General features: G+C 48.9%; 2 protein-coding genes across 2 annotated transcripts; one reads left to right on the top strand and one right to left on the bottom strand.

Annotated features, from left to right (window-relative positions):
- Positions 1-4,642: 4,642 nt before the first annotated feature.
- FIESC28_00440 (uncharacterized protein) lies at positions 4,643-6,688 on the top strand (the record flags this gene model as incomplete). The annotated part of the gene is made up of 4 exons (XM_031154591.1): positions 4,643-4,745; positions 4,805-5,475; positions 5,530-5,913; positions 5,966-6,688. The coding sequence occupies 4 exons, from the start codon at positions 4,643-4,645 to the stop codon at positions 6,686-6,688; spliced, it is 1,881 nt and encodes a 626-aa protein (XP_031021330.1).
- A 47-nt stretch (positions 6,689-6,735) lies between these two features.
- Positions 6,736-10,868, bottom strand: FIESC28_00439 (uncharacterized protein; the record flags this gene model as incomplete). Its single annotated transcript, XM_031154590.1, has 7 exons — positions 6,736-7,238; positions 7,288-7,539; positions 8,312-8,376; positions 8,444-9,237; positions 9,301-9,711; positions 9,763-10,511; positions 10,652-10,868. The coding sequence occupies 7 exons, from the start codon at positions 10,866-10,868 to the stop codon at positions 6,736-6,738; spliced, it is 2,991 nt and encodes a 996-aa protein (XP_031021329.1).
- Between the last annotated feature and the right edge of the window lie 1,316 nt (positions 10,869-12,184).

Genomic DNA, 12,184 nt, shown 5'->3' with positions numbered 1-12,184 from the left:
GGAGCCGATCAGGAGCAGCAGCAAAACGTATGGAATCGAGAAGCGAGTAGAGTTGATAGTAGAAGAGGTAGAAGAATTATGAAGAAAGAAAACAGAGACAAAGCAAGATTGGAAAATGCGGATGTGTATGGGAATGACAAGCGATGGCGTTTAATAGCGGGATGGATGGATGGATGGACAGGCCCGTTGGGTTTAGTTTTTGCCGTCAGGGAGAAGAGAGTATGAAAGAGTAAAAAGATCCAAGACAACCTTAGACAATGGACAAGAAGAGACGAGAGACACGGAACTGACTGGGACTCTTCTTGGTCTGGTCTGGTCCTTCTGGATCTGAGGGGAAAGTAATATCTCGTTACGGTAGTCGTTCTGGATCTGGTAACATCAATATTGGGGGAGATGCAGGCCTTCACCGGGAGTTTTAGTTAGTGCACCAGGTACCTGACTGTACTGTGCTGTCCTCCACTGTACCTGCCTCTCCATGGGCCCGAGGAGGCTGACTGCTGGGTGTGAATCTTGGTGTCGCACTGTATCTAGCATCGGCGTTATGCGCACCTGTAAATAGTGCACACCTCCGAAAAGAATAAGCTCACCTGCAGTCCCAACGGGGACGATCTTAAAGCTCACCTAAGCCTTTATCGTATATTCAAAGCCAAAGGCGTATGGCCATTCTACGCTAAAGCTTTCATCGCTGATGCTGCTTCACGATGCTCTTGACAATGATGACCATGATGGTTTAGCACAGTGTTTGATAGACGAACCTCAGTTAGCCCCAACACCTCACCGTCCGATGCAGCGAATGGGCCTTTGTGCCGGGTAGTGAAAGCGGGGATATTGGACAGCCTCAGCAGAGACAAGCCCCGGGAAGGTTCAAAGCAAAGACCATCAAAGGGTCAATGTTTTGGGAGACATGACCAGAGGGATACAATAGAATTGGTATTGAACGTCTAGCAAGCAATAGCCCAGAGGCTGGACAAACAAGCGAAGGATGGTATGGGGCTAGAATAGGAGTTGGTTCAGAGGGGGGTTTGTCCACTGCACTCCTTACTGCAGGTAGCTTATCCACCTAGCCACCAACGACGTCGTCCAGCGCCTTAGGTTTTGAAATGGAATTACAGTGAAATAGCCCTGTCCTTCCCTGGTTATCTCGAGAGATGGATTGGATGGAATAATTCAATCGGGTGCTATTTCGATATACCGTGCGATTTGGTTTAATTGCTGACTGTTCGGGGCTCTTGGCTTTGAGATTAGAAGAGATGAAAGGTAAACGTTCTGCACCTGAGATTACCTGACCAAGATCACATCACATCACATCAACTGTTGTCCATTGACGATACGCTGTACAACGCCAGCTGTGGACAAACTCCATTCATCATCGATTTTACGGATACAGCTGCTCCAGCATTGAGCTGGAGCTGCCCTCAAGGTTGGTCAGTCAAGGTCACTCCTGGTCCGGCTAGTCTAGCGCTGTGTCAGTATCTACAGGGGAACACGATGGCCCGGGCAGGGACCCTGATTCTGCTACCCCCTGACGCTGTACCCACCTGTCCTGGCCCTGGATATCTGCCCCGGTTGGATTGACTCCTGGCCGCTTACGATCCATCCATGCTTAGGCCTGGCTGTTGTTGTGTTGGTACGAGGCCATCAAGTCGTTTTTTGCGTCATGTGACGTGATGTTGTACTTGATTTGCTCGTACCCGCCCATCAAAACCTCTCTGTTCCTGAGAGGGCGGGTTCTGGATTTCGAGGGGTCGGTCCTCCAATTCCCCTCAAACTCAGGACCCCTTTGTTTGATGGTATTTATTTCTGGACGTAATTAGATGCAATAGGTATCACGATCAAGGTAATGGAAGGTGGTACGGCACGTCAGGTCGGCAAGAATAAGCCAGGTGATTCTGCAGCGCCGTGCAACTGGCCTAATAGAGTGAGAGATGGCTCAAAAGCCCGGACATATCCGTGCGAGTTCGGCGCTTTTTCTTTTCTTTCACCTTACTGCAATGCAATGCTCTGCTGAGATGCAGCCTCAAAAGTGACCGGACTCTGTGGGGAAGACATGCAGATACTAAAGGTACATGCTCAACTAACCGCGACTAATCTGAACTAAACTAATCTGTGCTGTGATGTGTGTGTGGATGGGATGTAAATGGAAAGGGCCTCTCTCCCTTTCATGATGCATTTCTCATATGATGATGATCGAACGAGGCGTCTCTCCTTTTTGGTCTGGAGTAGTAATTACACTTGGAATCAACCGTCAACGTCGTTTGTTATGTATCATCTCATCCCAACCTGAAGCAAATATCCACAGTTTTTCCATCTCCGCGATGGATGGAAAGCCAACACAAATATTTGTCCGATTAACAATACATTTCCCATCACTCGTATACGATCCTTACGATCAAATGGGAGGCGAAACACCTGCAAGATGCATATGCTGAATCAACAAAAAGGGAATTGATGCACCAAAAGCCCACTAACGGCCCGTGTGCTTCCCCTTCCATGCCGATGCCAGCGCATTGAACGAGATGTTATGTGATGTATCCGTAGCCGCCGCAGCAGGGATGCTTTTGGTGATGATGCTTGGGCTTGCTAAAGTTTTTGAGGTTTCGTGCCTCAACGGCTTCACCTCAGCCTCTCGTCATACTACAGTACAGTACAAGACTCCACCAAACTATTGATATTTTGCAATAATCTGAATCGAACAAAATATGCACAGATCTCGAATTAATTAATCGATCTTACCAGAGTCTAGCGCCTGATCAGCCCATTCATGTCTAATACCCAAACTCAGCAAGCCGAGACAATCAAGACTCTGGTAGGACAGAAAAGTCTCAAGGTCTCGTGATGCTTCATCTCTTCTCGTTCGTATCTTTGTTTAGCAATTTCGTGAGAGCAAGTCCTGACGAACGTATAATTAATTCTCCTTGAAAGTGTCTCACCCTTTTCCAGCCTCTTACTTCATCATTTCTAGAATTCCGCGCCATTGTCATACCTCTAGGTCCTCCCTTTTGGAGGGAGTCAAAGGAGTTGGTATCCCTTTTTTACTTGCTTGGAATCTCAGGAACATTGATCAATGTCAGCCTCATCATTTACTGAGGGTGTATATACAGTATAGAGTTCAACTAAGTTTGTTCCTTGCACGTGCGCTTAGCTTACCTTCCCGTAACTCTACTGTACTGTGCCTAAGTACATATTACTCTTACTCATGACGATCGATTAAAATAGTGGTCTAGTCTCCGTGCATCGTATCACGTCCCGTCTTCGTCTGGAAATACGATCTCCCCCCCGTGTCTATTCCTGGCCACTCAGTATCATCTCAATTTATGCTCATCCATTCACTGGACCGGCCAAGGTCTTTGCCTCGCTCTAAGGTCTCGTCTCGGGAGATCATCCACCAGCCTCAAGCCACACTTCTTTTTCTACCGACCACCATGTTACATGTGTTTCCTCGTGGTTTCGCCATGTCTTTTCAGCTCGTGTTTTTGTTTTCTTTTGAGGTGTCTGTTGATGGCACACCAATCTCCTACCGCTACAGGTACAACCACACCTTTTCGAGGTCCTTTTAGGTAGAGCGGACACCCGTTTAGGCGTCTCCGCGCTTCTACTCTCACAGTGTGTTGTCACCTGTCAGCAACAACCAGTAAAACGCTCTGCCTTAACTTGAATGGGCTGAAAAGCTGACTTCAGGCTGACGAGAGGTGGCTTGTGAACTATTGGCGGGCTGCTGTAGAAAGTATTCAGCCATCCAATCTGGATGCTAAAAACTCAATTGCCCTAGGCCATGGCTAATAGTTTGGTAAGAGGCTGGCTGACACTTCTCTCGCTCCTTCCACCAGTACATCTCGACAATATAGAGGCAGCGCTACCACGGAAGGCTTCTTGCCTTGACAAACGACCAACACCCACATTGGATGCTCGTAGCCGAGTCTTCCCCGGGCATTCAACTTGTTAGCAATCGATTTGCTGGTTTTTGATGTGACGATCATTATCCAACACTTCCATCGGATGCTTGCCCGCTTGCTTTGCTTGTCAACAATCGCGCATTCGTTTGATTCGAGACGCGAACAAACGCGATACCTGCATTTTTACCGCGACGGCTGCCGTTGCTTGTTTTCCTTTGTCCATTTTTTTATTTACCAAGCGGTCCTTCGCATTGCCGTCTGTAGACCAGGCCCTACTTCGGTGCAACGATACAGCCAGTCATGAAGCGCCCGAACTCGACTGCCGCAAAGATGGAATATAGGAATCATAGATTCCATCCTGCGGCTTGTCGCTGCAAAAGCGGTCTGTCACAATATGTTGCTACAACAATTCATGGATGCCTGAGATCCAACCGTTTGTTCTCAAGTGAGAGCAAACGCTATTGGCTGGAATGCTGCATTGGTTTGCTCCTTCCAAACCCAAATGCTTACCTTGGAGAGACAAAGACAAATGGTCCTTCATGTTGCTCAGGTGACTCTTACGAGGAGTCATCTCAAGTGCAATGGACTCGATGAAGCAATTGCATCTTCAATCCGACATCCATGTCCTTGCAGTGTTGCACGATGGACATACCGCGCACGCGGATAGCACACATATGAATACTTAAACAAGGTGAGATACCTATCTTTGTTCAATGCCACCGTCAATCCAAGTGAATAACCACCCATCAATGGACGCCTCACAGTCATTCCGATTACTACCATACTGTTGCTTTTGCCTCTTTGAGCTCAAAGCTGGGGACAATGCCATCAGGCCTGTCCATAAACCAGAAGGTTCGTCTTTATAGACTTGATACTACCCATCATCGATGTGCCTGTCCGCTGACTCATAGCATCAGTACGTGCGCCTGATACACCCAATACGATCGAATTTGAGTACCAACCATGGGTTTTCAACCCACAAGATCCGCAGAGCGTTCCACCTCGCAGATGGAAACGCTCGAGGGAAGCTATTCCGATAGCACATCTGGCTTGTTTCCAAGAATGGCCTGGTGGTTTTAAGAGGCGCCCCGGCGTCGTCGGTTACCATTTCCAACCCCCATCCTCTGATCTTCTCCGAAGACGAGCGTTTCTATTCAAAGGTCTAAACTCCAAAAGTCCCAACGATATCAACAAGATTGACCTTCAACAGCAAGCAAGGCTTGGTGTAAGAAGCCTGCTCGACAGACAACAAAGAATCCCCCAAGAAGTCATCGATGCAAATAGAGGTTGTGTCCATTTTGTGGTGGATCTTCGCCAACCTCTCTGGGGCATTGCCATGGTGTTCGAGGGCCTCAAGTACATATCACATCTGTCGAATACGCAAGGGGCAGATTTTGAACGTGTACCAGCACGAAGTGATGGTACTCTCGGTAAAGTCACTTATGTATCCAACCATCTCGGCGTGGGGACCTTATACTTGGATGAGACCCGTCTGCCTGATCCTATAAAAGAATGCGCGGGTATCTGGTGGTCTTGCTTTGAGACCAGTGAAAGAATGTCTTTTCTGAGAGGATTTACTGATGTAAGCAATGGACTCATCATCCCACTGCTTGGGCCATAAAGCTGACGTGCACAGGGCTTCAAGATTCGGGACTTACAATTAGTAGAGTCCCCGCAGGCAGCCGGCAAGCCACCCATTAGATGGTCGATACCACCAACAGGTCCCGTATGGTTCGCCGACTTGGATGCCCGGGCTCATGGGACTCCTCACTTCAAGCTCATGGATTGCGGTAGACCTGAGATAACTGGCTACTCAGCATGTATGATCGACGGGGACCTCGTGGACTTGCGTTGTCACGTTCGGAGCGAGAGTCGGGACGAAGCATCTATGCACTACAAAGAAGGCGGCGGTGATCGACTACATGCCGTATGGCTATACTTCCCTATGCAAGACGACGAGCGAGTCTTTGAGATTTGGAGGCGTCGGAAGAAACCTCAATCATGTCGAGATATTCCTATCGTACGTCTCGAAATGTTCAAAGCCCTAACTCGGATACTGACGAATGCCATAGCTACGGACGAATAAAGGGCGCGTGTTCGTCTTGGGAACGCACCCCAACGATCCCCGGTCTCCTGTAATACTCGATCGCCTCACCTCATTTCCTTCACCAACAAATGCTAAATTCTGGTATAGCTGTCTCGAAGGCTGTGTCGACCATCTAGCTTTCGTCACCGCAGACAGGCGGCATGACAAGAACGAACCTTGCGCCCTATTGGTAGGTCCCGCTGCCGTCTTGTCCTCGTCGGGAGTGGGGAACCAGTATTTCTTTACGACGGCCAAGTTGGAGGACGTGGTTAGGGTGGTGCCATGTCAGGCTTGGGCACCTGGATCAACCGGAATTGTTGGGCTTCTGTTCGTCTATTCTGATGAGCATCGTGAAGCCGTGGGGCAGATACGACTCGATTATCTGCTGCCCTTCATGCCGGCTGATCCCACAGGCGACATGTGGCTAGGGCTTAGGCCGCTGTCTTATGGGTTTTTGGTTGACGCGATAAGGTTGATACCGTCGGCTGGTAAGACGATTTATGGTGGGAATTCGTCTGAAGATGGACTGACCTGGCATCGCGTCGAATGGAAAGGCCGCCTAGAGTGGTTGGTTTGGTATGGTTCTTGTTTTATAGCTCATCACCAGCAACCTGTGCCCCCTGGAGATTTAGGGTCGGTACTGGAGACTCAAGGGGGTCGCGAGTGGGAAACCGAAATAGAAGATCGGAAGCCAAATGTCTCCCCATAACTTATTGTTATCCAAAAGTTCATATTGACGCTATTATTGTGTATCGACTAGGCTAATAAGATTCTCGCACCGTCTTCAAGTTCCATAACATCATCTGCCCTCGCAGCCTTTCCACCCCAAATAACCGTCCCTGTCCCATCTATCGCAAAAGCACCCGCCTCCTGCCACTTATTCCCCATCGTGGTCAAAGGACCCTCATCCTCTTCCTCCTCTTCAACAGGATTCACAGTCGCAACCGGTTTCGGCTTGGGCTTTTGCGTTTTCCCCTGTATCGCACCAGCTACCTTCTCACCCAACCACCCCGTCTCTTTCCAACTCTGCACTTGCGTCGATGGGTTCAGAACGTACCACATGCTACTCGTGCCCAGACCCCATGCTGCGTAGAGCGCTCGCTCTTCGTCGACTATTACGCGCACGCTCCATGCGCCGCCTAGAAGATCTACCCACTTCTTTGTTGCTTGCTCTGAGGCGTGGGAAACGGCTATGCATGTTAGTGCGTCGCCGTACCGATTTGCCATTGTACGTAGATTAATAAATGTTTTCTGAGCAACTGTATCTTATTAGCAAAGATGCTCCGCAATGTGTGATGGCAAACTTACATGCACAACCAACACACCGTAAAAACACAAGCAACGTCCTCCTCCCGAGCCTCAACTTGCCAGTTTTATCCAAGGGAGCTTTATCTCCAATACCTGGTAGGCGACCGACGGATACAGCAGCGGGAGGAGGCGTTAGCCACGGCTGTACGCTCAGAGGCAGTGAGCGGACAGACATCCACGAGCCCCAGCTCGAGTCATCTTGTTCAGATGGATCAGGTGGGTTTTTGCGAAGTTTGTTAGGTTCGCGTTTCTCTGTGGGAAACGAAAGTATGTCGCTCGGTATACCGGCTTTTTTTAGGGCGAGTTTTGTTGTGAATGATGAGAGCATGTCTGAGATGATGTGAGATGGAACAGTGTGTATGAGATGAGGGCGGGCCGAGCCGGGTCACCAAGAATGGGTAGCAAGAATAGCTATTTACAATTCCAGTCGAAGATGATACGCGAGTAGATGCAGTATAGCTCAATATACAGAAGAAGTCGTTCTTGTTAGTTGTTGTAGTCGCAGAAAAAAGATGAGACGTGGTGTTGAGATGAAACTCCAGGGGGTTCGGGGGCGCTAGTAGGGGTTTGGAATGGGGGCGAATGGTGCAGGGTAACGCGAATGGTAAAGCTTCGATGCAAGCGGAATGCGATCATCTATCAGTTGAGCCGCATGCTGAGGATGTTGTACTATTTTAAGATAATGTTTATTCTCTTTCATCACGCTGGTGTCAAATCGCTTGCAATCTCGGACTTTCGACTACGAGGCATCACGTCAAGTCTTGGGAACCCATCTACTTTATTTGCAACATGGCGAGTTTGCGACAACTTCGTAAACGGGTTCAAAGGAAATCCATTTTTCTCTCGATGTATCAAATCCGGGCAACTCTAACAAATGTCTACAATTTTCAACAGTTGTTTGACGGTTCTTAAGCTAATTTGTCCAGTCGTATTACCCTGAAGCGCGTTGTGATTGTTGCGCCTTGGGACTCAAGAAGGGTTCGTCAATATCCATCCATCGCAGTAATACATTCCCATCATGTACTTTTTGCCTCCATATCCAACTTGCCAGGCAGGTTACAGAAGAAATGTCCTCTTAGGTTCAGGCCACTAGAATCAAGTAGCCTAATAGCCTGTCTAAGCTCCCATAAAGTGACCCAACCTTTTCTTCTCTTACTTTCTCACTGGCCAACTCTTGACTTCAAAAGCCCTGATATTGGACGCGCGCAGGTGGCTTTGACGGTCCAAAACTGCTTTCATCTCGTCGGGTCTCTCGCCGACATCGGTACGAGGGGCCAGGCCGCAACTTACGACATGGTCAAAGTACCAGTCGAGTCTCCCTGACATCTGCACTTCGAGATATTCATAGAGATTGTTCTCCGACGGCTCGGGCTCAATTACACGAACACACTTGATGGTTCGTATTAAGGGGCCTGGACGGATTCTTTCGCCTTTCCACTTTCTGGAACCGAGCCAGATCTTGCCTGAACGAACTTCCATCGGGGCTTCTAGATGATCTGGTCGAACCAGCCCGACGCACCGCTGACTGCCATCGATATAAGTCAGGAGAAGACCCACGATTGTGCAACCTAAAAAATCCTTTCCCCAAGACCGGCAAGCAGTTATACTCCTGACACCATGGAGGGGGGCGGATGCCACAAGGTAGTTGTTGTGAAATATGTTGTTCGACGTTGGCTCATCATGTGGGAATGGAAGCGAGACCTCGATTTCGCCCGTCCAAGTAGTGACCTCTCCATGACCTAACCACACCTCGAGTTTGGTGGGCTTATCAAAAGCCAGCCAGGTCTTACAGTGTCCAGACCTGGAGTAAAACATTCGCGTTTGGCCGACTGGTGGAAAACTTGCGAGTTTCTTGTAGGTGAACTTCTTCGATTCTTTGCTGTCAAACCTGAGCCAGAAGCTGCTTGTGTCAAGACCGAGAACGCAACTGCGATCCTTGTTTGTGCGGAGCTAGAGCAGGGTCAGCTAAAGGTCTCCACGGGGCCCTGACGAGGGATTGCTCAATAAACGTACTATCATGGTATCTGCTTCAATGGCGTCGTCACCGTACTCTCCCGTGCGGAGCCATAGCTCCGAAACCCGCTCTCCATGGCCCACGGGAAAGTAGATACCTACTACATTCCCGACGTGGCCATGTTGGTACTCGTCGACATGAGAGGTGCGCGAATCCCGTTCCTTCACAGCAACTATGCCACGAAGCTCTCCGTCAGTAATGTAGAAGTAATAGCCACAGATATCTGGAGCGTTCCAGTCTATCGCCTGGATTGCGTCGTAGTAGCTGAGGTTCCGATCATAGCCATCACAAATAGAGGGGGGTGGCGGAAATGTGTCGATACTTCTGGGGAACGTGGCCCAACGTCTAAGATCCCATTTGGGTGAAGGTCTCTCAGGATTTGTGATAACAAAGTCACGCAGTTTGATGCCCTGAAGATGGATGTGAGCTAAGGAAACGGGTTGAAGTCAGAATGTACTCACATCACTCTTGAACCGAAGGCAGAAAGGCAGCTTCTGGTGACGGCAGCAGATGACCCAGTGAAGACCTGATGCATGATGTATAGAAGGAGGCGCATCGGATTCTGTGATGATAATTTGTCGTATTCCACGATGGTCCTCAGCAAAGTAGATGTTGATAGGCGAGCCGGCGTAGTCGTCAGGAGAGAAGAACAACTCGTCACTCTCATGTTGCTGAATACGGGATATGGATTCAACGTACCGAAGTCCTTCCATTTCCGTATACCGTATCCAGAGGGGATGATTCCCATCGAGGGGAATCATTATAGATCTGGCACCATAAGTGTCGTCCAACGGGATCATCATGGAGGTTTCATAGCGTTGTCCGTGACCAAGCCATAGATCTCTGATAATCTGGGTAGCCCGTTCTTGCGTACAATAGCTGGCAATGGTTTGGCAAATCTCGGGGGGCAAACGACCTCTCAGAGCATGCTGGAGGTCGTGAGTGATTGAGTTGCGTAGCCACCGGCCGCGCTGGTTCGTGAAGGATCTGGGAGGTTGAATGAAGTAGGGGATGGAACCGGAGATCATAGACATCCGGTGGAGGTACGGATTGAAGCGTACCCTGTGGTCATCCCACACACTGATACAGGAGTCGACTAGGTCGACGCACTTTATATGGAATGCTCTCTCCCCATTTCGTCTGAATTCTACCACGGGGACCGTGTACTCGCCCTTCCAGCGGAACGGGATGTTTTCACCGACAGATCCAACTGGAATGAATTAGCCAAGGCGACTCTCAGTAAAGATGGATAAGCAGAAGCATTATCTTCTCAAGCTTAGGCTACCATAATAAAGTGGCCTCGATGCCAGTCTCAACTAGAGGTAGCATAAAGTAGTCAGGGTGGCTCACATATACAAACAGGGTCGCCAGGCTCGAAATAGAACCTGCATAGACCACAAGTAGGGTAGAATTCTGGTCTCTCTTCTTCTTCTTCCGAATCGTAATCGAAGTCATCGTCTGATGGGTCGCTAGGGAAGTGGTTGTCTGGAAAAGCGTCTTGATAGACCTCCCCGAGGTGTCCCTGGGGATGCGTATCCATGCTGGGTCGGGATGCCCTTGCTACCATCGTGTAGGCGCGCAAGAAGGAAAAAGGTGATAAGGGAAGAAGGAAAAAGAAAAAAAAAAACAAGAACAGAGAAAAAGTTACTATGGTAGGGTGTGATGCAGTAATGGTCCGCCCTTACCTTCCGCGACAGCTGTCTGCCACTGCCACTGCCACTGCCACTGCCACTGTCACTGTCACTGCCAGGGAGCCTACCCAGGCAATCAGCTGTCGCAAAATAATAACAAAGGAAGGTGCCCCTAAAAGATCATAATTCCTTAGGGTATCAGAAGAATTAGTCCCTCAAAGCACGAGAGACGAAATAGTTGTTCCGCCTCTTGTCGATTCAGCAGATCTGCACGCACCCGCTTATTGAGCAGATACCACATCACGACCTACCATTAATGATGTGCTCACTAAGGTGCCTACCTAGGTATATTGGTTCGGTTTGTTCGTCGTTAAAATTGGACAGACTGCCTTTGTTTGCTCCGCGCCTCAAATTGTCTACCGTCATGCCCAACTTTCCCTTTGGACCATGAAGTTAACGAGCAATGTCGACGGAGACGAGAGGCCCTCGCCAAATAGCAACCCAGTAAGAAAGAGTGTATTCAGATCGATACATTGATCCCGCGGCTTGTTCTTGGAAAGGATGCGCGATGCACTTGCAACACCTGTTGAGAGTCCGCTACACACATTTCTTAGGGATACCCATATCGTTCCAAAAAGTCATTGTCAGCTAGGTAGGTGTTTGCATGACGAAAAGGTGTGTTCCTGATACGCAAGACATATTGTTCGTGACATCTACGAAGGGCAATGTGACTGCGCGAAGGAAGCAGTAGAGTAGACCGACCGCAACTGAGCGTCCATCATGTGATTCTGAGGTCAATCATTCTTGCGCGCATTCGTACAGCAAATGGGATTAATGCTTGCCTCAAGGCGGCATGGCTATGGCATTTGCCTGTAACTCAGACAGATTAATGGAATCGTGGTAGCTGTTGGATGGATGGATATAAGAGCTTCTGTCATTAGCTCAAAGTCGATGCTGCCATGGATGAAGGCGACAAATGATGGGAATACTGGCAATTGATGGAGATCTATATGAGTTAAGAACTGTTCTTGATAGTAATAACTTCTGATTGAGTATTGTGTTCGCTAGTTCTGTTTATGGTACCACAACATTCACCCGCCACGAATGGATGTTATAAGAACATGTCAGTGGTGGCTTCAAGCTAATCACCAAACGCACCACTCGAAGCCTTCCTACGTTGGACAACCACACAGTACATCACCTGAATTCAGGAAAAACGTCAAAAAAAGAATGCCACGATGTTAGAAATCGT

This window comes from Fusarium coffeatum (genome assembly GCF_003316985.1).
Source record: "Fusarium coffeatum strain FIESC_28 chromosome Unknown BRIP53273_contig_10, whole genome shotgun sequence".
In the NCBI taxonomy this organism is placed as follows: Eukaryota; Fungi; Ascomycota; class Sordariomycetes; order Hypocreales; family Nectriaceae; genus Fusarium; species Fusarium coffeatum.
This window is presented reverse-complemented; position numbering and strand designations above follow the sequence as displayed.